Source organism: Lepisosteus platostomus, chromosome 7 (genome assembly GCF_059453375.1).
Source record: "Lepisosteus platostomus isolate fLepPlt1 chromosome 7, fLepPlt1.hap1, whole genome shotgun sequence".
In the NCBI taxonomy this organism is placed as follows: Eukaryota; Metazoa; Chordata; class Actinopteri; order Semionotiformes; family Lepisosteidae; genus Lepisosteus; species Lepisosteus platostomus.
The window spans coordinates 11,864,668-11,885,935 of NC_142617.1; the positions used below are offsets into that span (position 1 = coordinate 11,864,668).

The 21,268-nt window shown below is 38.9% G+C and overlaps 2 protein-coding genes across 6 annotated transcripts in view; one reads left to right on the plus strand and one right to left on the minus strand.

Annotated features, from left to right (window-relative positions):
* The window catches only part of cep295 (centrosomal protein 295), a 29,553-nt gene extending 17,743 nt beyond the window's left edge, over nucleotides 1-11,810 (minus strand). For 2 of the 5 annotated variants that reach the window (XM_088639256.1, XM_088639251.1), the window contains exons 1-14: nucleotides 10,869-11,161; nucleotides 10,606-10,713; nucleotides 9,647-9,847; nucleotides 7,684-7,808; nucleotides 6,891-6,984; nucleotides 6,608-6,721; nucleotides 6,084-6,224; nucleotides 5,598-5,781; nucleotides 5,104-5,271; nucleotides 4,497-4,718; nucleotides 4,093-4,196; nucleotides 3,574-3,768; nucleotides 2,229-2,317; nucleotides 754-1,861 (exon numbers count right to left, since the gene is read on the minus strand). In XM_088639256.1, coding sequence (XP_088495382.1) covers nucleotides 754-1,861; nucleotides 2,229-2,317; nucleotides 3,574-3,768; nucleotides 4,093-4,196; nucleotides 4,497-4,718; nucleotides 5,104-5,271; nucleotides 5,598-5,781; nucleotides 6,084-6,224; nucleotides 6,608-6,721; nucleotides 6,891-6,984; nucleotides 7,684-7,808; nucleotides 9,647-9,847; nucleotides 10,606-10,704 — 2,844 coding nt within the window. In that variant the 5' untranslated portion in view covers nucleotides 10,705-10,713; nucleotides 10,869-11,161. Of the gene's footprint in view, nucleotides 1-753; nucleotides 1,862-2,228; nucleotides 2,318-3,573; nucleotides 3,769-4,092; nucleotides 4,197-4,496; nucleotides 4,719-5,103; nucleotides 5,272-5,597; nucleotides 5,782-6,083; nucleotides 6,225-6,607; nucleotides 6,722-6,890; nucleotides 6,985-7,683; nucleotides 7,809-9,646; nucleotides 9,848-10,605; nucleotides 10,714-10,868; nucleotides 11,162-11,613 lie in introns of those variants that run through there. The other 3 variants (XM_088639252.1, XM_088639255.1, XM_088639253.1) reach the window with 3 other exon arrangements.
* Nucleotides 11,811-11,860: 50 nt separating this feature from the next.
* On the plus strand, nucleotides 11,861-19,557 carry med17 (mediator complex subunit 17). The gene is made up of 13 exons (XM_088639257.1): nucleotides 11,861-11,991; nucleotides 12,600-12,852; nucleotides 13,626-13,789; nucleotides 14,184-14,403; nucleotides 14,737-14,873; nucleotides 14,955-15,036; nucleotides 15,415-15,567; nucleotides 16,030-16,160; nucleotides 17,135-17,319; nucleotides 17,661-17,798; nucleotides 18,315-18,432; nucleotides 18,586-18,745; nucleotides 19,150-19,557. The coding sequence occupies exons 2-13, from the start codon at nucleotides 12,618-12,620 to the stop codon at nucleotides 19,356-19,358; spliced, it is 1,932 nt and encodes a 643-aa protein (XP_088495383.1). The 5' UTR covers nucleotides 11,861-11,991; nucleotides 12,600-12,617; the 3' UTR covers nucleotides 19,359-19,557.
* Nucleotides 19,558-21,268: the final 1,711 nt, after the last annotated feature.

The following is a 21,268-nucleotide window of genomic DNA, read 5'->3' on the forward strand; positions in this document are numbered from 1 at the left end:
GCATAATTCAGAATTCTCAAGAACTAAGGGTGGACTACAAAGTCAGTCCAAGCAATTAGGTAGAGAATTACCACATGCAGGAAGTAAAGTCCTCCAGTGATAAAAGCCCAAAGTGCCCCTATCACATTTCTGTTGTCCCACACAGCTTGCACATAAAGAGCAAAATAATTGTCCTGATATGGAGACAGATGCATTCAATAACCAATAAAAGCTTGAGAATGCTAAGGGCTATTCTGAAGTTAAAAAAAAATAATGAATTCCACATCAACATGGAATTAAAATCTAAGAATAATTCATGCACAAACTCAAAAGAAAATCATTACTAATTAGATATTAACCATGGCTTGCACTTACTTACAATCCTATATGTATGAATGGGTACAGTAGTGTTGAATCAAGTACCAGAGTGTGTGTAGAATTTATTTGGAAATGAGGACTGAGTAGCTACCATTTGGGACAGGGGATTTCAGTGCCCATCTGGTTCCAATGAGGAAAGGATTACTTGAATATGAAGAGGCGACGTGCACCTTGCAATATGCTAAAATTGGCATTGGGACTCTTTTTGAAACTAATGAAAAAAATAATCAAATGGACAAAATCTATTTGATTTTGTCTGTGAAATATAGTTTGGAGAACTCAAGTTAACCAGAGCAAACTATAACTATACAAACAGAACCTTGAGCAGAGCATGAAAACAAGCTTGTCAAATACGGAACTACCTAGAAAGTATTAGAACAGAAACAGGTTGTTTACCAGCTTGTCAGTGTGGAATCCTTCCAAGGATGTTGGCTGTCTGCTCATCTGTTCCTTCAGCTTGTTCTGCTTTTGCATCAGCAATTCTTCTTGAACTCTCTGCTGCTGGAGGAGAGCTTCTCTCTGCCTTGCCAGCTTCTCCCGAGTTTCCAGGAGCTGGTGCTTCTGGGCCAAGATCTCAGTAGATGATACCAGGAGCCTGCCCTGGCTCTGGACAGGCGTCGCGGCCACAAGAGATGAAGTGCTAACATCTGAAATAGCAACTGTTATATCTTTACAGTGGTCTGATGGTTTTAAAAAATCCCGTTCCTGATGAAGGACGGGCACCTGCACGATGTGTGAAACATTTGAACCTTTGTCCGATATATGAGCTTCATCTTGTAAAGGATGTCTTTGGGTCTCAGGGTTGGATGTTTCCAGAGGCACGAATGAAGACAGCTGACCCTTTTGCAGAGCAATACAATGAAAGTTCTTGTCAACTTTTAAAAGCTGTCCCACATCTACTTCTGACCTCTGCATTTCAAAGGTTCCTTGAAAGGTTTCATGCACTGCATGCAATGTCTTTGCATTCAGCAAGTCTTGATAAAATTCCCTCCCCGAGTGTTGTGCTGGCAGCGGAATTTGTGAGTCTCCATCAGAGTTCTGGGCTGGTGCATGAGCTCCAGAGGGATCACTACCCAAGACAGAAGTAATTGGAAATGTAGATGGAATGCAGTTTTGTAACCTATTGTCAGTGTCAGATGTTTCATAATGACACCATTTTGAGCTGTTGGATTGAGACTGAGTGAGTAAGCTGCCATTATGAGTCCCTAATGGAAAAGAGCCAGGGGGCAAATTGCCTTTTGTTTTAGGATTTACAATGAACGTCAACTGAGTGGGCTGCTTTGGTTCCAAATACTGATCTACTGTCGCTTCAGGTAATGGTAAGCCCGAGTCCAAGAGGCCATTGTGAAGTCCACCCTGCTGGAAACTAATAGGTTGCTGAGGTGCCGATACATCAGTAGATGGATTCACCACTGTTGTGGAAAAAGACGGATATCTTTTCTTCAACATCAACTGATAATCCTGAAGGCACCGTCTTGCTTCTTCAACCGACTGTTTATGAAGCCTGAAAATTGCACAGGACACTCAGTTTGTAGATATACAATTCTAAATTGACAAATCAAGCTGAAAACAACTGTAGCACAGTATAATCCACTTAGACAACTAGCAAACCCTAATGAAATAATTGAAATTGTTTATGAGAACTTGTCACTAAGTCACTTATATTAATAGATGAGGATAATAGTGTTTTATAATAACAGTCAACTATCAAGGAATTCTGAAAAGTCAATTTTACTCAATCGTTGTAAGAGATTTATAGGTTTCCATTAGATTCATTTTCCATGTCTTGCTATGGTACATACAATTCAATATACCCATTTAAACAAGTAAAAATTTAAATGGTTCACCATCTGACATCGTTTAAAACTAACCGATTTTGTTCCAGAAGGCGCTGTTGATATTGTCGAATCTTCTTTACATGTTCATCCTCTGAAGATGAAGAAAGTAGGACGTTGTTTTTCTACAAAAGTGGCATTAAATTTGATACAACTACATTAAGAGCATGTTTGAGCTAAAACGGAAGGTTAAGTATTGGTAGTAGTTAACATAACCATTAAAACTACTTACAGTAGTTTTGATAGCTGTTCAGCAGTACTAATGCATGTCATCCTAAACAAGATTTTGCACGCACTATACCGAGCATCAAAGGAAAATTCTACAACTGCATCAAATTCAGAGTTATCAGGAAAGCAGCAGGTGCACCATCTTTAATGTCACAACTGTTCAATAATCACCAGGGTTGACTGCAATGTATTTATTCAAAGTCACAAACTAGGATTGCATCTGACCACCAATGGAATTAATGGAAACTGTACAGATGACTTTTGGGATTGTGTCCCCTCTCTTACAGCCTAAACAAGCAAGTGATTGTGCACTGGTCTCTGAGCCCCAGTTGCCACACACCATCCAAGCTGAGGCTCAAGTATGTCGAGTAAGGTATTGACAGCATAATTGTCACATCCTCATCTCACATGAAATCACACTGCTTATACAAGGAGTATGAGAATGTGTTGTGAGCTCAGATCAGGATGATCGCACAGGAAAAGCAGCAAGTGAGGTTCCGGGACGTCAATGATGGGAAAACCAACTGCATTGCAGTACAACCGGTAGCAACTAGACACTCCCCGTCTAGACCATCATTCTTGAACCTCTCCATTAATCAGTATGCTGTACACAATTCTTACTGCAAGTCTCTATCCCATTTATCAATATCCATCAAGGTGGTCTACAAAAAACTGATTACTAAAGAGGGTGTCATCAGTTTGTTGGAAGCAAGTCACTGTTCTCTTGATAAACAGGCAATTTTGGGCTGATATTCAGGTTAAATTATTTCATCAGGTATAACCAATCAGCAGTCACTAATGAGGTTATTTAGGGCTTACGCAACAGTCAATTTTTTTGTATTGAAGTCATCACTGAACAATTAAGGATGCCAAAATCACTCTCCAAAATTATTATATTTTATATGCATGCATAAAGAGCAATCCATTTTTTTATGCTCAGTGTAAAAAACATATACAATTAAATAAAAGCAAATACCAGGTCATAACCATCTTATTTGCTTCACTGCAAATACCCCCCAAAACAGAAGTTTTAAATTATAACAATTTCAATGTACTGTCAAGCACACCTGACTTGCTCCACTGCACCAGTAAAATTGCAAAATGTAATAAAATCAAAACAAATATACTACTGGGTCAATAAAACTCAAAATACCTCAGTGGCAGCAGATGGTTCTTCTTTCTGGGATGGAGGCTGTTCATTTCCCTCGGGATTCTCCAGGATCACAGCCTGTAGCCGCTCCCTGTCTGCCAGAGCCTGCTGTAAATGAGCTTCCAAAATCCTTTTCTGCTCCTCTAGGTGCTGTAGCAGTGCAACTTGTTCTTGCTTTTGCACTTCCAACTCTTCCTCCTACAACGGCACATGCAAAACAAGGAGTAAAGCAACAATGCAGAAGGAATACTACTACTACTGCTACTACAGGGGATAGATGGAATTAATATATTTTTTTTAATTTTTCCATACCCATCAATCAAATACTCACAGCAAATAAATGCATAGCTACACAAATTACCTTGCAGACATACATTTAATGTAATCAGACTAAGCAATTACCACTTGGAGCGATCAAATTCTGCATTTTTAAAACCTACTCAGGCTAAAAGGTTTTTCATTTCATACATTTAAGATTAAAAATAAAGATAGTTCAATTTTTTAAAAAAAGTACAGAAAAACCTGTTTTTTCTTCTCAGAAGCCGAACGCAATTTATTGGCTTCTTCTCTAGGATGCAGCAGGGTCGTACTCCCAGCAATAATTGACTCCTCTGATGTTTCAGGACCTGAAAAACATACCTGAGAGCACTAGTATGAAATTAATTTAAAACTCAGCACATTGTTTGGTATTAAAGCCTAAGGAATCTCCCTTGATTCATGCCTAAAACATGAATCAAAAGCAAACTGCTGCATAAAACTCAGCAGTCCTCCAATTTGTGGTAACCCTGAAAATTAAACCTTTTCCAGCTCTAGAAAAAATGAATTCCCAGTGTAACAAAGGAAATCTGAAAACTCAAACTCTGAACTTGCATACAGTTTTAAAGCCTTAGATTTTCTTTGTTTTCTACATCTCAAATAAGATTCACCTTCAGGCTGGGAAGCCAATGCAGGAGGTTTTGCATGAGGGGGTCCATCTCTGGGACAAGTGGATATTTCCTCGTCTCTCTCTTCACTGTCCAGGGAGCCCGATTCGATAGTCATGGTTTCGGGAGCCGTCTCAGCCTCACTACGGGAGCTCCACTGGTCTCTCTGGGTTCGGACCTTGCTCAGTAGTCGCTTTAATGCTTGTTTTGAGGCTTGGGCCTGATCTAAAATTTGAATTGTTGGGATTAGAAAACAAACATCTCCCAGCTAGTGCCTTTTTTAAGCATAAAACATTTAGACATTTTTCAGGAATGACTGCACAACAAGTAAAGGGGATTTATTATTAGAAGTTGTCTTGCAAATAAGTACATAATCAATGCAGAGTTGTGCATTGGTTGATGGTACATCTAAATATAAGACTCTCGTACAAGGGTTTGAATTGGTGTAGAAGTGACAATTTAATGCTTTAGCGATATGTTTAACTTCCAGCTCAATCTAAAATAAGATTTGAATAAACTAAATCCAAATAGCATTTTGCACCGCAAAATATCTGAGTTCTCTAAGCAAGTCTTAACCTTTCTTTGCAGAATTGCACGTGATATTCTCTACCTTCTGTTCTTCTTGGCAAGCGAACCGATTGGCTCTCTTCCGAGTGCTCTTCGCCATTGGATGTTACCACAGACTCCAGGGTTACGTCCAATTCACCATCACGACTTCCTGTGGATGGCACAGGAAGTGGTTCTGGGACTAAGCGAAGAACCAAGTCACCCTTTACTCCTGTAAGAGCAATTGCATGGTTAAGCCTCACAAACAAAGCATTAGCCTAAAAGATATTTAAAAAAAATGGATTGAGGTAATGACATGAGCTGAAATCATAAAGCTCACATTTCTGTCTTCTAAGGCAATCAAAGAGCAGTAATTACCTTTAGGTTATATTAATATACAACAGTGGAAGGTACAATTTAAAAAACTGATGTAATTTCACCGCTTTGGCTTGTGGTGGAAAGCAATAGCAGGTACAAATTCATCCAAGAACGATAAGGCAATACACACGTATACAAAGATCACAGTATAATATGGCAAAAAACAAGCCACCAACTTACTTCTCTCTCCAGAATACATGTCTTCAAAGGCAAACTCAAGATCCCTCTGCTTTTCCTCTTTCAGTTCTTGTCGCTTGTGTGCGGGTTCAAAAAGTTGGGGAGGCATCTGTGCCACAAGCTGCCGGCGCCTGGCCAGATCTGCCTGCTGCATCTGCTCAAGCTCCATCAGCAGTCTCTCCCGGTCCTGAGGGCCAGCAATGGACCACACTGCCTTGTCACCATCACGCAAGTCCACTAAACAGAATTCAGGCTGGTACATTCTCGGACCAGGTTCCCTATAGTTCTCTCTGTTCAGAACTAAAAGTCCATTCAGGCTGGCAGTGTACCACTTTCCCTTAAGCCCCAGAACAGATCCAACATGCTTACTCATCAGATTTTTATTTTTGTGCTACTATATGAAACTAGCAGTTTTGAGAATTACTTCCAAAACCTAAACAAAGCTTTCTCCACCTTTGAGACGACCTGTAGATAAGAAGGGCAGTGTACCTGGGTGAGCTGGACCACTCGCAGGGCATGGCTGCCCCTCAGTCTGGCCTTCTCCAGCTGCTCCCTCCTCTCCTGCTCCTCTTCCTTCTCCAGCTCCTCGAGGCGCCTGCCCTCGACTGCTGCTGCGGCCCGAGCATCCGCCTGCCAGGAAGCACTCCTTTAACACTCCAGCCTATTTCTATAGGAAACGGGCTTTGATATGGAAGCACTGTGCTGGAGTTTCAAGTTCAATTTAGAGGTTTACATCACAAATAGGTCACAAGCTATAAAGCTGTTTACGCCTTTACATGGGAAAAAAAACCCTGCAAAACAGCAAAGTGAATTAAGACAATTCTTAAAACCAATGTAAACCTCAATTATGGATTAAGCTTAAATTCCATATGCTGAATTGGGGATTTTATCATAGCGTGTGGAATTCTTTACCCAGAATTTTCAGAAAGGCTTAACGGACAATTTTCAATTTCATACACCGATTGGTATTTGAAACACAGCGGTATGAATTTACACAGTTGAAAGCAAATCACCTGCTCCGTCACGGCTTCTCTGTCCACACACGTCTCGGGTAGATGGTAATGTGTGACAGAAAAACCGTCGACGTCATACATCTTGACAGAAGGAAGCTTCTTTACGTCAATGTTCTGAGGACAAAAGTCACTTGGTCAGAATTCGATCAAACCTTGCTCCCATGTAATATTTGAAAACAGCGGAGGCGACTGAAGATTATTTGTAAAGTTCAAGATCACAGTAACCTCAATTTCAGAAAGCTTTTTTTGCCAAACACGCCTTGCATTCCGCAGTGAAACTTACTTCAAAAGGGTCTGGAGGAGGAGGTGGGAGACTGGCAATCTTTGCCGACCTCTCTTTTTCTGCAAGTAGAGCTTTTCTGCGAGCTTTCAAGTGTCTGTACAAAAAGCAAAGGTGTTTTTTTCCACATTTCTGAAGCAAATAAACCACAACTGTATTGAACAGCCAGCTATTATTCTAGAAACAAATGGCAAAAGATTCTGCTGCTCAAAACTGAAATATAACAGCTTTATTCAAATGTTTTTGCAAAGCAAACCATCTATGCAAACATTTCACATTCAGATTTAAACAAACCTGCAGATGTGATTTATGATGTATGCCAGGATGGGTAATTTTACTCAACTATATTTTAAGTTTTTTTTTTAATGGCCAAATTTGCATAAATTATTGTTTTAAATCGGCTGACACGTTTTTCTGTCAGTAGGGAAAATCAATTAAAGATCACCAAATACCCATAAAACAACTATATATAACAAAAGGCTGTTAATTTAAAGTGAGAATAAAAACAGTTTAAAATCAAATTTGTAAAGCTTTTATGTTCCATCTTTTAAATATACCTACTTATTTTTTAGTGTAAGAGTTCAGGATTATCTAAACACTTCCACACAAAGAATGAACCTAAATAAAGTGTTACTTTTTAAGCTGCTTAACACATGGGTAACATTCTACACAATCTTAACACACCAATAGAGACCTGATTTAAGAGTCATTAACTTTCTGAACCAGAGTTTGGAAAAGAAGGATACTGAATAAGAAATACAGAAGATGCTGGTCATAATTAGAATTATGAACTGACCGAGTCTGCTCTTCACTTTGTTTCTGCCTTTGCGTTTTTAACTCTTTCAGTGCTTGTCTGTGTCTCTCTTCAGCCTTCTCGTTACTCTGCAGCATCTTCTGTGCAATTGCAGCCAGATCAGGTTCCTGCAAATGAACGATGAACACATGTTGGACTCCCTTGCACTAATGACAAAACATAAAATACCTGTATGGCCTTAAATTCTTAAGGATAGGATTTTCCTTGAAAGATAGCAATTCTGTAATTAAAGTACTTGTAGAGACTACTTGTTTTCAAAATAATTGGATCCAGAGGAAAAAAAACTGAACAGCATCTTAATTTGAATTACTTAGGGCACAATTATTTTGCTATGCTATTAGCTAAAATGAATGTCAGACTAAGAACAGTTAAAACTAAATTCTTATGCATCAATACTTAGGCCATCAGTTAAAAAGACTAGCTCCTGTGCTAACTGATATAAAGCATTACTTAGTAAAACTTCTGGCAAACTCTAAAATTGTATTACAAGCAGAGAAAGAAATTAAAATAAGCAATTTTGTTAAGTGATCTTGGAACCAGATTATGTTCATTTAAAAAAAAGTTTAAATGTACCCTGAATAAACAAAAGAAATGAAATGGAAACCCATCAAAGTGAAAACTAAATGATAGAAGGTTTGATTTTTCTACCTCAAGTAAAAACACTTCTAAATTAACCCTTGACAGGACAATGCAATGAACAGAGAACAGTAGTGCTGATACTGTACACATGTGATCGTCTCATATTCAGTTTTGCAGTCGAAATTGTGTTACTAGAACTAGACAAGTAGCTTTTAACTTAGGCTTTTCCCAACTTAGTCTTGAATTGCAAATGAAATAGTTATTTTAAGGAAATCTGGAAACGCATAAAATGTCGAACTCATGCAGAAAATGAGAAAGTCTTTGAAGCATTCCATGATTGAAAGTGCATCCATAGTAAATTACCTCAATTGTAATTAAAGCAAATAATGGAAGCTTATTAAAAAGTGTTACCAGAAAACAATATAAAGCACAAGCTCTAGATTTAAACTCTATACCAACAAGTATTTGACGTTTGCTAGAACAGAGGAAAAAAAAGGCAATAAAAGATTTGTGAATAGTCTTTGTATTACCATGGTACACAACAAACAATTACTGATAACATCATCATTACATTACTCTACCAGCCAACAACAAATTAATCACTGACTAAACAACACTCTTTATAAACTTTTCTATCATAATTGGAGCACAGTTTCCCAATCCTGTCACCCCAGGTTTTTAATCTAGCAGATCTCTTGATTTAAGAAACCCTTAATCAGGCTCCTGTAGCAAGACAATGAAAGCAAATGCAGCCTGATTTCATTACTAACATCAGCAGTTAATAGAGCTTTAAGCAATTGTACATTAGATTTTTCTTCAATACAGTAATTAGGTAATTAAAATACCATTGTAGATGTTTGACTACTTGCAAAAAATAGTTATCTTGGGAAGAAACATTAAGTTGATTGGGCACTTCTCATCACTTTCAGTTTCAAATTTTAAGACGCTTCTAAAATTGTATAGTTAACATTTGTAGCATTTTTAAGACCTGAAACCAATGCAGATAATGGAATTATCACATCAACGAGGGGCTCAAATAACCACTGAAGAGAAGCAAACGCAACAAAAAACGCAAACAACTGGGTCACCAGAGTCACCCCCGAAAACCCAGAATTAGAGCACGACTCTCTACATTTTGGGGCCCACATGTATTTAAATTAATATAAGGCAAAGCAGGTTTTTTATATATATATAACATTAAAGGAACATAAAAAGATGAAAAGGTGTACGGGAGCTAAAACTAGGAAAGTATATTAAATGAACGTTTCACTCAGGTTTAACACGAAAAGAACGGGAAACATGCTTAGAGCTCGGCAGGGAGCGCCCAATTTTCTCGCGCTGGTCGAGGCTCAAAGGATGGCGTTACGTTTTCTTTGGCGCGCCGGTGGCCTTCTCCCACGGCCCTCAGGCTGTGCTGGTAGAGCGCCTCGAGCGCCCGCACTCTCTCCGCCCGCTGCCGCAGCCACGCGGCCCTCAGCTCCTCGGCCAGGTTCTGGAGCTCGAGGTCGCGGCGCTGCTGCACCTCCCTCCTGATCTGCAGCGCGATGTACCGCTCCTGCTCTCGGACCTGCAACAAGCACCAACAGGGCGTGCGGTTATCCCCGGCGCTCACCGAGCCTTTCTAAAGCCTGAATTGGCACCAACGTTGTACCAGCTTCGGGGGCTCTTAAAACATTCGCGCGTGTAGAATGCCTAACACCATTTCGTGTGGAAGTGTCTAATACAGCGTTATTCCCATCTGCGTCTGAAGATCACCGATAAAATCATCAGAATAGAGCTTTTCACAAGAAATAAGGAATCAATAAGCCAACGGGATAAAGGCAGTTCGGTTCGCTACATTTCTTGGGAGCAATATACATTCATCAGGGTATTTTTGAAACCAGTGTTTCAAAGCCATGCAAATATTTAACTTAAAAACAACTATTACCTAAATCGGAAAATTAAATATTTATACATACATAGTGAATGAATATCAGTGATATTTTCATAAGACACCTCTAAATCAGTGATCAGCTGGAAAAGTGTGATAGCTATCCTCCACAAATAGTTTTCCCCCAGAAAGGTTTAGCGCTCAGTATTAAATATTCCTAACTTCACTTCGTGTTAATGTCGCAGCTCATTCATCAGCAAACTCACCCGACAACTCTGTGGTTCAGATTCTTTTGCATTTATGGGAACATAGATACAGTCACGGTGATACTGGCACAATATCTTTCAAGAAATCTATGCTTTCGTCTAGTCGGTGTTGCTGAACATTTTGGAGATAAGATAACCCGAGGTTTTTGCGTCGAATCAAGTGCTTCGAAATTCAAAGCCTGCTCTCACCTGTTGCAATCTCAGTTTTCGTCTTCTTTCATGTTCTTGTTTTATGAGCTGAGCCTCTTCGTTCGGACTAAGTTTCAGTCTCGCTACTTTCCTTTTCATCGCTCTAGCCTGCAAAATAAATGAGCCATATTATTAAACACGAGAGCAATGCAAACTTGGCCGAGTTTTAAAACACTTCAACTCAAAGCCACTTGATTCACAAACTCACCACCCCAGACATCTAAAACGCATGGATACGGCGTAAAATTCTGCATTAAATTTACCTTAGAAATTCAACAAAAACACGTTGTCGTTTAAAAGCTCGTTAATCCAAAAGATGCTTGTTTTGATAAAGCGCTTAGTAGAGTTAAAGATTCCAAACTACTACAGTCGTCCGATTACGGAATACGTTTAATGCGTTACGGATATCAAGCTTTAACGATAAATTCTGTTTTTCGGATTGTTTCTGAAACAAGAGGTCTCACTGCAGCCTAAAAGCCTGTTCCTGTATTTTAAACGGCAGTTTGTCGGAGTTGTAAACGTCACATCCTGTATTTAAACAGCCAGCGAAGGGGGGAAAGTACGCGGGAAGAGTTCACTCATTGTCCTGTTGCAGGCAGTTATTATGCAGTGTTAAAATATTGTTCATCTAGATCTGACCTATATTCTAAAACTACTTTGTCCCAGAATTTCTACCTTCCGCTCAGCTTTAGTAAATTATATGAAAAAGTCACATGACTACATGCAACAGGCATATCCCTAACTAGCAACGTGTCATTGGTTTTATGCCTTTGTTGTGAAATTAAATATAGATCCTTGCAGACCAAATTTAATTGCCACAGTTCAACTGACAATCGTTCAATCAATTTGAACTATTAAGGTATCACAACAATATTATTAATAATCATGAATAATAATAATAATTATTAAGATGACAAGAATCTTCATCCAACAAGACCATAAAAATCCAAAGTACAATTATTAAGAAAGATGTCCCGGATTTAAATGCACCACATTTACCAAACTCACCAGAAACAGTAAGACAAAAGGTGTACAGTGTTGTACAACTAATGTAACAGTAACGTTTAGCACCAAAGCCTAACAACAACATAAACGTGGTCCTAGGGCAAACGCTTATGGGTATTGTAGTTCTTCTATCTTATATGTTCGTCCATCAGTTGGAGGATAAACTAATGTTGAATTTTGCAGACTGCAACACAATAGCACAGGTAAAAAGCCCAGATATATAATTATATATATAGAATAAGCACTAAGGCTTGAATCACCAGAGGGAAACCCCTCCTGCATATTGAAAGGATCTCGCGAGAAATTCTTTCCGGTGAAGTATCGCTGTTTCTCGTGAGACTTGGTGCGTGAGCTGGTGGATGCATTTCCTTCTTAATAAATGTAAGTACAATATTGAACATTTAATTAAATACTTTACCTGTCTAACACAACATACAGTGCCAGGAGTAGCTGAATAAATAATACCGTTTTGAATTAGGTGCTGAAACTATATTTACTTTAGCAGTATGCGCTTCTCCATGTGGAGTTAGTAGCAAGCTAGTAAATCCGTAGCTTGGACTGTAGAACTGTATTGTTATAGTTACATGTTATAGTATTTCGTTGCCCAAGTTTTATTAGGTTAAATTTAACTGTTTTGCGTATTAGTATGAAAGCTGGGTTTATTTTCTATGTAGATTGTTAAACGTTACACATTACAGTGTGTAACCGTAGAAACTGCTTACAGTATTCTTCGTAACAAAATTTCAAAGAGAGTGGTCTGTATAACGCTGATCTCCAGGTTTTTGTGGTTTTGTGCAAATAGCTCCTATGAAGTAAAACGTCTGTTGTGAAAATTAGTTCCATTCAGTTTGAAAATCGGCGCCGAACCGCTTTTAGAATTTAATAGCATCTTGCAAACAATACTGAAGGTTCTACATACTCACCTTGCAACATGAGCAGTGTGTTTCAATGCGTCTCTCCCTTTTCTTCCTTTTCTTTCATGCAAGCAGCTGAGTGCAATCCTCACCATGTCAGGTGGTCCAGCTGTCCGAGTGAGTATAGAGTCTGCCTGCGAAAAGCAGGTCCAGGAGGTGTCCCTAGATGGGATCGAGACCTATGTCCAGCCCCTGTCAATGTCCCAGAACCTGGCCAAACTCGCCCAACGCATCGATTTTGGTCAGGGGTCTGACTCGGAGGATGAAGGAGGAGAGGGGGAGTCCAGGGACCAGGAGTGGGGGAAACAAGAGGCCGAGGAGGATGAAGGTGAGTGAACAATTTGTTGTTGTGTCTCGCTCTCTAATATGTAGCAGAGGTTAATTGGTTGTTAAACCATATAGTGGTCTCGCAAGGGCAGAGCATCCCTTTTGCGGTGCTGGCTTGCACAGCAGGAAGAAAACAGCGAGGAATGTAGATGTGAAGCTGAATTGCAAATAAAGTTCACGAGGCAAAACAACCAGGTGACATTTTTGTCAGGCGTGAAGGCAAAGCACTCCTCAACAAGCACAGTATTTGTAGGTATTTGTTCTATGAATTAAATTATGTTCAGTTCTTTTTAGAAAGAAAACTCCCAGATCGAGAGGTGTATTTTAGTAGAATCAGTATTGGCTAGTTTTAAGCTCTACATTTTTGGACTGCTTATTCTATGGAGATTTACAGGAAATATTGCTAGGTAATTTCTGTGACCTGCATAAGCATTTCAACCCATTAACATCTGGTGTTCAGAGCGTAAATCCAAACAATGAATGTAGCAGTCGTATTTAGGACCCAGGGGACCTGATTCTATATTAAAATGCACACAGGAAGAAAGTCTAGACGGATTCACATTTTCCGTTTCATAGTACATGATCCCTCAAGAGAGAGGCTGTAAAGTTATTGTAACAAGTCACCATAGGAAATGTCACACTATAGCAGCTCACAATTTGCCTCCCCTGTGGATAGACACTTTCCAGGTAACTCAAACAAGCAGGAGATTTGACTTAGAAATGAAGTTAGGCTGAGGGACCCTACCTCACTGAAGGACTGTTTTATTTCCCCAGCCACTGTGAAGTTCCAGCCCTCACTATGGCCCTGGGACTCAGTTCGGAATAACCTGCGGAGTGCACTTACAGAGATGTGTGTGCTGTATGATGTGCTAAGTGTGGTCAAAGAGAAAAAGTACATGACTCTGGACCCTGTCTCCCACGACGTCACTGCTGGAAAGGTACACAGTCAAATCAAATCCAGCACTTGGTTAAAATAGGTGAATACAATCATATTGTATTCAATGTGATTCATCCCTAATCTGCACTTTTCTGGGAAAGGTTAATTGTCATGGTTCTCAATTTCTTCTTTAACATAGAAAGCAATTAAATAATCATTTCTGTTTTGCTGTAGTTTTGAGATAGACGTATGGACTACAAACTGTTTTCAGATTGGAAGAATTAGAACTCAATCATTTGTCTATATAAGAAATATTTTGCAAATCTGACTTGTTCACCTTAATGGAAAGCAAATTTGGAACATGTGCTGGAGGTGTAGCACTGCTCTATGTATAATATTTGGGTTTTCCTGCACTGTCCTCTCATATTTGTTAATCTCTGGAATGTTTATTGTAGACACCCCAGGTGTTGCAGCTTATCGGCAAAAAGAAATCTCTGGCCACAGCAGCTCAACTGCTGCTGAAAGGTGCAGAGAAGCTCAGTAAGTCAGTTGCAGAAAACCAGGAGAACAGACGACAGAGAGACTTCAACTCGGAGCTGCTGAGGCTTAGATCCCAATGGAAACTGAGGAAAGTGGGGGACAAAATCCTTGGAGACCTCAGCTACAAGAGCGCAGGTATCCACCTTAATACAAATTAGATTTTGAATATTACATGCTGCAGGATCAGTGAGGTGCTAGGCCTCTGTTTACTGTATCCATTTCTTTGTCAATTTCAGAACAGGAATGTTTTTCGTAACATGACAACCAAAACTCTACAGGGTGTTTTAAATATGGATTTACTAACACATTTTAACACAATTTTAATATACCTTTTGATTAAAATTTTACTCATTAAACTATATCATTGTTTTTCTTACCAATGTTTTCTAAAGGAATATAATGTTCTCAGTATACAGAAGTATTTGAATGGTTAAGACAAGTCTGATGATTGATGTGTGCATACTTCAGGATCATTGTTTCCCCATCATGGCACGTTTGAAGTCATTAAGAACACAGACATTGACCTGGACAAGAAGATCCCTGACGATTACTGCCCTCTTGATGTTCAGATTCCCAGTGATCTTGAAGGATCTGCTTACATCAAGGTAGGAGATTTAGTTTATCATGGGAGTTTCAAATTATTTCCAGTCTGATTTATTATTTATATTTTGAATTACTTTTTTTAGGTTTCTATTCAGAAACAAGCTCCTGATATAGGTGACCTTGGGACTGTGAGCCTTTTCAGAAGACAGCCAAAAGCAAAATCAGGTATTTGATTAACGTAAATGATTTTGTTTAATCATGAAAACTGTATAAGTTCTAAACAGTTAAATCAGTAAATCGAATGTCTCACAATCAGCTAAGTGATAGACAAATGTGTATTATTGAAATGATGGGAATGAAACACAATTTTGTAACAGCACTTTCCCTTCCCATTCATACATTTTATAATTCCAGTACTATCAGCTCTATACTATATTTGCTTTTTTCATCAAGTGCAATATGAATGAGTGTGATTGATTTCAAGAATTTCACTGGCACATTTTCTTGTTCTTTCAATGACATGTGGTGTCACTGGTGTCCAGTAAGTTTGTACAATAATTAGGCATGAACAAATGCAAATTGTTCTGGTATTGCTTCGGACAGGTTCTCAGCCCTGGCATGCTAAGCTGGAAGCGGCCCAGAACGTCTTGCTTTGCAAGGAGATATTTGCGCAGCTCTCTCGAGAGGCGGTGCAGATTAAATCCCAGATCCCTCACATTGTTGTAAAGAATCAGATCATCTCCCAGCCTTTCCCAGGTGAGCAGTGCAGCCAGTTATTCTGGAAACCAGTTATCTGTTTTATTAAAAATTGACCATCAGGTGATGAACATCGATAAATTCTGCCACATATTGAGGTAGTTATGAAATTCCTGTGTAAATTTCATTGCATCAGAGGGCTTTGGCAAACCTGGTGTTGTCTATTTGTTTAAAATTGGTCTGTTTATAATGACTTTCTTATCTTCATTAATTAATCCCTCTTATTCATTACCTACCAATTAGAAGATCTTTCTCCGGAGGGTTACAAATGATTAGATTCCAGTAATGGATGCCTATTTAAATGAATACCACATAGGACTGTGTTAGAAAATTCAACTCCTAAGTATTTGTTGTGCTCTTAGGACTGGTTTACTTTAAGGATGTATTGTATAATGGTAGATTTTATTTAGGATTAAGTATTACACTAATTAACAGGTGGAATTTATTTTGAATGACATTAAGGTCTGCAGCTCTCCATTTCATTGTGTCACTCCACCGGTGAAAAGAAAAATCAGAAGGCCTCTCCAGAAAAATCCAAGCCAGACGATCACCTTTACGTGCTTGAACATAACCTCCATCAGCTCATGAGAGAGGTACACGTCTTTGAAAGCTTTTTGAAGTGCTTGTGACAAATTACTTTTAAAGTATTGTAAGAACAAAAACTTTTAAAGTGAGAGATTAGAGGCAGATTGCACAAATTCCTCTGTACCGAAGCTTAGTGCAAAGTGCGTGCTTCAAGTTGTTTTGTACTGGTATTTTTTTGTTAACATGATTATTTGATATTTAAAGGGGAACAGCAGTACTATTTTAAGATTTCAGGGTTAGAAAGAATCAGCATTGATGGGTGCATTTCAAACTGCAATTAAAGTAAAACGGACACAGTAACTTATAAAACCTCTAATTTACATCCCAAATTAGACGAAGTTTCTGGGTATGCATAGTGCAATATTACCACCATTGTCTGTGATTCAGAAGGGCTTCAAGACAGTTTTGCTGAGGAATGCTACTTGTTAACTCTGCATGCAGAGCATGTTGGAACTTTTCTGCATGGAGATGTCTGCTGCACAGCCTGTACTTATTTGCTTGTACATCACATTAATTAGTTGTTACAGTGACTAGTGAGCAGGAAGGGATGTTTCGTGTCGCAAATTTGCACCAACACTCACTCTCGCCTGTGGCAAGACCAGTGGTTTGACACAATGACGATTTTACAGGACATTCACAAAGTTCAAGAGTTTGTTTGATTTGAAATTTGTAAAATGTTTCTATACCGTCAATGTATTTATTGTTTTACCAGGATTAAACAACTAGTATATGAAATTGGGGCTGCAATTCCCCTTTAAGAAGTAATTTCCAAGTTTGTTTTTGAAAAATGCTACTACTAAATGTATACTGTAGATGTTTTCATCTTGTATAAAAAGTCTGAATTGTTATAACAATGTTTGAATAACAATATATGCAAATTTAAGAATGTAAACATTTTCCTGTCCCATTTTGTATTCATATAAGCTGTCTTGTATAGATTCATCTGTGTGTACTGTCTATGCTGAAGTATTCTTTTTTGTAGTTTCACAAACAGACCCTGAGCTCAGCGGTAATGCCGCACCCTGCTAGCGCCCCCTTTGGACACAAAAGGCTGCGCCTTGCCGGGCCTATGGCCTTTGATAAAGCAGAGATCGCCTCCCTGCAGCAGAATGAAGGGCTCCTGGAGAAGATTATCAAACAAGCAAAGCACATTTTCCTCAGGCGCAGGTCGGTGCAATGCAGCAGAACTTTTTAAATAATGGAAGCCCAGGGAATCCCTGCTGTTTTGCAATACAGCCGCTGAGTTTTTCTTTTTCCTTTCATTCACACTGTGTGTGTGTTTGAAAAGATAACGAACAGCTCTTCAGAAGTCTGGTTTTAGAAATGAGCTAGCTCCTTCTCGTGAGCTGTGATAACCATTTTATTTCCCCTGCTGTATTGCCTGTATAAGCAGCATGTTGTTCTGGTAAGTTCTAGCCTTAATGTAGTAATTTCCATTCATCAGATGTGACCATCTAACCTATGAAAAATACTTCTAGATCTGTTTTTATGTTTATTTTTTTGTCTAGGACGGCACGAACAATAGACAGCCTGGCCAGCCGTATAGAAGATCCGCAGATTCAGGCTCACTGGTCAAACATTAATGATGTTTATGAATCCAGTGTTAAGGTTTTGATTACCTCACAGGGCTATGAGCAGATATGCAAGTAAGTACTACTGATAATAGTTTTTAAATTCCTTGTCTGTAGAAGCTGGTTAAAATCGGCATTTCATATTTTAAAACATTTTAATTGAAATGGCTCGTATCCAACCATCCGTTTTCAGTAAGTGCTTAGTCCTTGAAATCATTGCAGTGAGGTTAAACCTTATCCAGCAGCCCCTGCATACAGGACACACTCTAGGTGGAATGACAGTCTATTGTAGGTTACACAGGTATAAGTGCATGTAGGGTACAATTTAGAGCTCCACACGGACGCATCCCAGCCAGGAGTGAGCTGTGAGACAGCAGTGCTAACCACTACACTGCCCGCTGCCCTGGTTAATTTTACATAGCCAAATGTACGTTTTATATTATGTAGATTACATCTAGAATCACTGCTGACTTTAATATATTAAAACTTTAGAATTATATTCATTGTATGTATAAAGCAGTTTTCCCCATTATAAGATTCAGGGGCGTGCCTCAGGACAGAAAGATTTACCAGAGGCTGTGTTTTGGGCAGGTCTATTCAGTTGCAGCTAAACATTGGTGTGGAACAGATCCGCGTGGTGCACAGAGATGGCCGGGTCATCACTCTCTCTCACCAAGAGCAGGAGCTGCAAGACTTCCTCCTCTCTCAGGTCCGTCCTCTTAGTCTAGCAGTCACTCCAACACACTCGGAGAATAATATATATAGCAAGCATTGTGGCAATTAAAACGTTATGAGAAAGGTAGGCTAAATCCTAAATTTCCTTTAGCAGGATTTTAAACTTTGCGTTGACTCTTATTTCCAGATGTCGCAGCACCAAGTCCATGCGGTGCAGCAGCTGGCCAAAGTGATGGGTTGGCACGTGCTGAGCTTCAGTAACCACGTGGGCCTGGGCTCAGTGGAGAGCATTGGCAATGCCTCCGCCATCACAGTGGCCTCACCCAATGGAGAGTTTGCCATTTCTGGTAGGAAAACTGTATCCGTTTCACACCTGTTGGTATGATAGTTATTGTGTCAGACTTAATAATAAATTGTTGAACTGTTCTGCACTGCTGCTACTTTTTTTTTAAAACTAGTTTACAGACTTGTTTTACACACTACTCAACAGTTTCCCACTGTTATTCATGTAATGGAGTTTTACTGTGTTCTACTGATATTACTTCACTAGGTTTTTTTTGTAGTCAAATTTCAGTAAGTGTAGCATGTATGCTATCTCGTGTACAACAGTTACTTGGGATTTTTTTTTTTAAACTGAATGCCCAGTTGTCTTCATTCTGACAAAATTGCATGTTAATTATTTATAGCAGAAATGCTCAATTGCATAATTTGCAAAGACGTTCAGAGACTCCGGCTTTCTGTGTGATTACAGTTCGTAATGGGCCAGAGAGCGGCTGTAAAGTCATTGTGCAGTTCCCCCGGAGCCAGTGCAAGGATCTGCCCAAGAGCGACGTCATCCAGGACAACAAATGGAACCACCTGCGTGGGCCCAGCAAGGAGGTGCACTGGAACAAGATGGAAGGACGGAACTTTGTGTACAAAATGGAGCTTTTGATGGCAGCTCTCACCCCATGCCCATAAATCGGCTTTTTGCACAGAGACAAACAAGAACCTCAAGTTGGGTGAAGAGCTGAGAAATCTCATCTCCTGTGAAACTTAAAGTAATGAACTCCTTGATTTGGGGCTGGGAAAAAAGGACTCGCCTGCCTCACTCTTTTTTTTGGCTTTCCTTTCTTTCTAGATCAATTAACTGCAATATATTAAATTGTGTTCAAACTTTCCTTGCAGTTTTTCTTATACCTACTTGCAGTCTTTTCAAAGATGTACTGAAATTTTGCAGTGAAGGCCGTGAAGATCTCAACAATAGCTTGACACACTATCTATGATGTTCAACACAATGTTGCAGTTAGATGTGACAGCTACAGAGTGATTAGAGCTGAGAATATTGAACACCAGGAGTGTGAGGTAATGCAGAATGGGCTGTAAATTTTTATCGTATTCTAGATTAGAAATTAAAACTTTTTTTAGAATTGTCCTTATTTAAGTTGTGATATTTTGGGGGTCAGGTGAGTTGGAAAACCATTTTTTTTTTAACTTTAGAACATAAGCTTGACCCATGTGTGCCAAAATGTACTCCTTTTATGAAAGTAAATTTAAACTTGGTTGTTCTAAAAATTCAGTCTATATCTACAACAACATCCTTGAAAGTATGTCAGCCTAAGGTGCCTCTGATGCTGATACAGATTTGTGTTTGTGGACTACAAATTGATGACCAAGAAAACTAGATGTAGGTGAAAGTTTAGCTTTTTATAAGCTGGTAGATGTATTGCAAATTTATTTGTATATACTTCTCATGTTTCTGTAAAATAGTTTGTCTTGACTGTTCACAATGTTTTTGCAAAGATAGAAGGCCTAAATACACCTGCCACAATTCAAACAACAAATTCACTCCCTTATAATATCTCTGGCATTGGGTCTAGTATATATACTGTATATAATGAGGGCTGCAACATAATGATGGAGAGAGGAATATAAAACAAGATACTGTGCAGTTCCCCCGTTCTGGAAAGTTGATAAATTGGGTGGCCTATGTCTCATATAAATTAAGGCACTATATTAGTTTGTCGATTAGAACAAGCAACTACTCTGTGCTGTAGAGCCATAACAGAAATAATGACTTGCTTTCTACATCATTATTATCAAAACCAATTATATTACCAAACATAAATTAAAGGAAATCTGTGACATGTTAAAGTATTGTAGTCAGTACAATGATCCTATTATGTTATGTTCATTTACATTACATTTTTATTGCTAGATTTCTGAGTGAAGCATCTGAATTTCTGTTCATCAATGAGCCATCCACCTGGTTTGTTTGCCTTCTTTTGTCCCATGACCTCTAGCTGTTCTTCTGCAGCCATGATGTCATTCACATTTTTGTTTTGTAAATGGTACTGTATGCAATCTAACAGCACACAGTCAACAATTAGAGTTCAGATTTGTGCAGAGAGCCATCTCTGAAGTTGAAGTATGTCAAGAATCAATACATTGATGGGTGGTTTTATCTATTGTAAAACTATAAAATCAATACAGTTTGTTTTTTGGAACTAGTGGTAAAGATCACAATAAGTGAGTGAACAGATGACAATGAATCCAACTGTACCGCTACAGAGAAAAATGCAGTTGAATCCTGCTTTTCTGTATTTTTCACTGGAAAGGTAGGGATGGAATTGACCGATCTGGAGAAAGTTTAAGTGTAGAACAGTTGAAACCTGATTTAAAAAAAGAAAGGGAAAATAATGATTGCTCTGCAAGAATAACTCCTTAAAAGGCTGTCCGTTTTCCTTTTGTGTCATCTGTCTGACCACGGATGTATATGGTCTAATTTCTAGGAATTTGTGCCAACCGATCATAGTGTAGATTACATTGCATTTGCAGTGTGGGAGCTTTAATTTGGAAATGCTTAGCAGCTAGAGATTTCTCATTGAAGA

Bases quoted from the DNA above. Each gene is read 5' to 3' on its own strand.
- med17 (XM_088639257.1), top strand. From the start codon at position 12,618: ATGTCAGGTGGTCCAGCTGTCCGAGTGAGTATAGAGTCTGCCTGCGAA. The intron at 15,568-16,029 runs GTGAGCAGTGCA...AATGACATTAAG, and splicing joins CATCTCCCAGCCTTTCCCAG to GTCTGCAGCTCTCCATTTCA. The intron at 16,161-17,134 runs GTACACGTCTTT...TCTTTTTTGTAG, and splicing joins TCCATCAGCTCATGAGAGAG to TTTCACAAACAGACCCTGAG.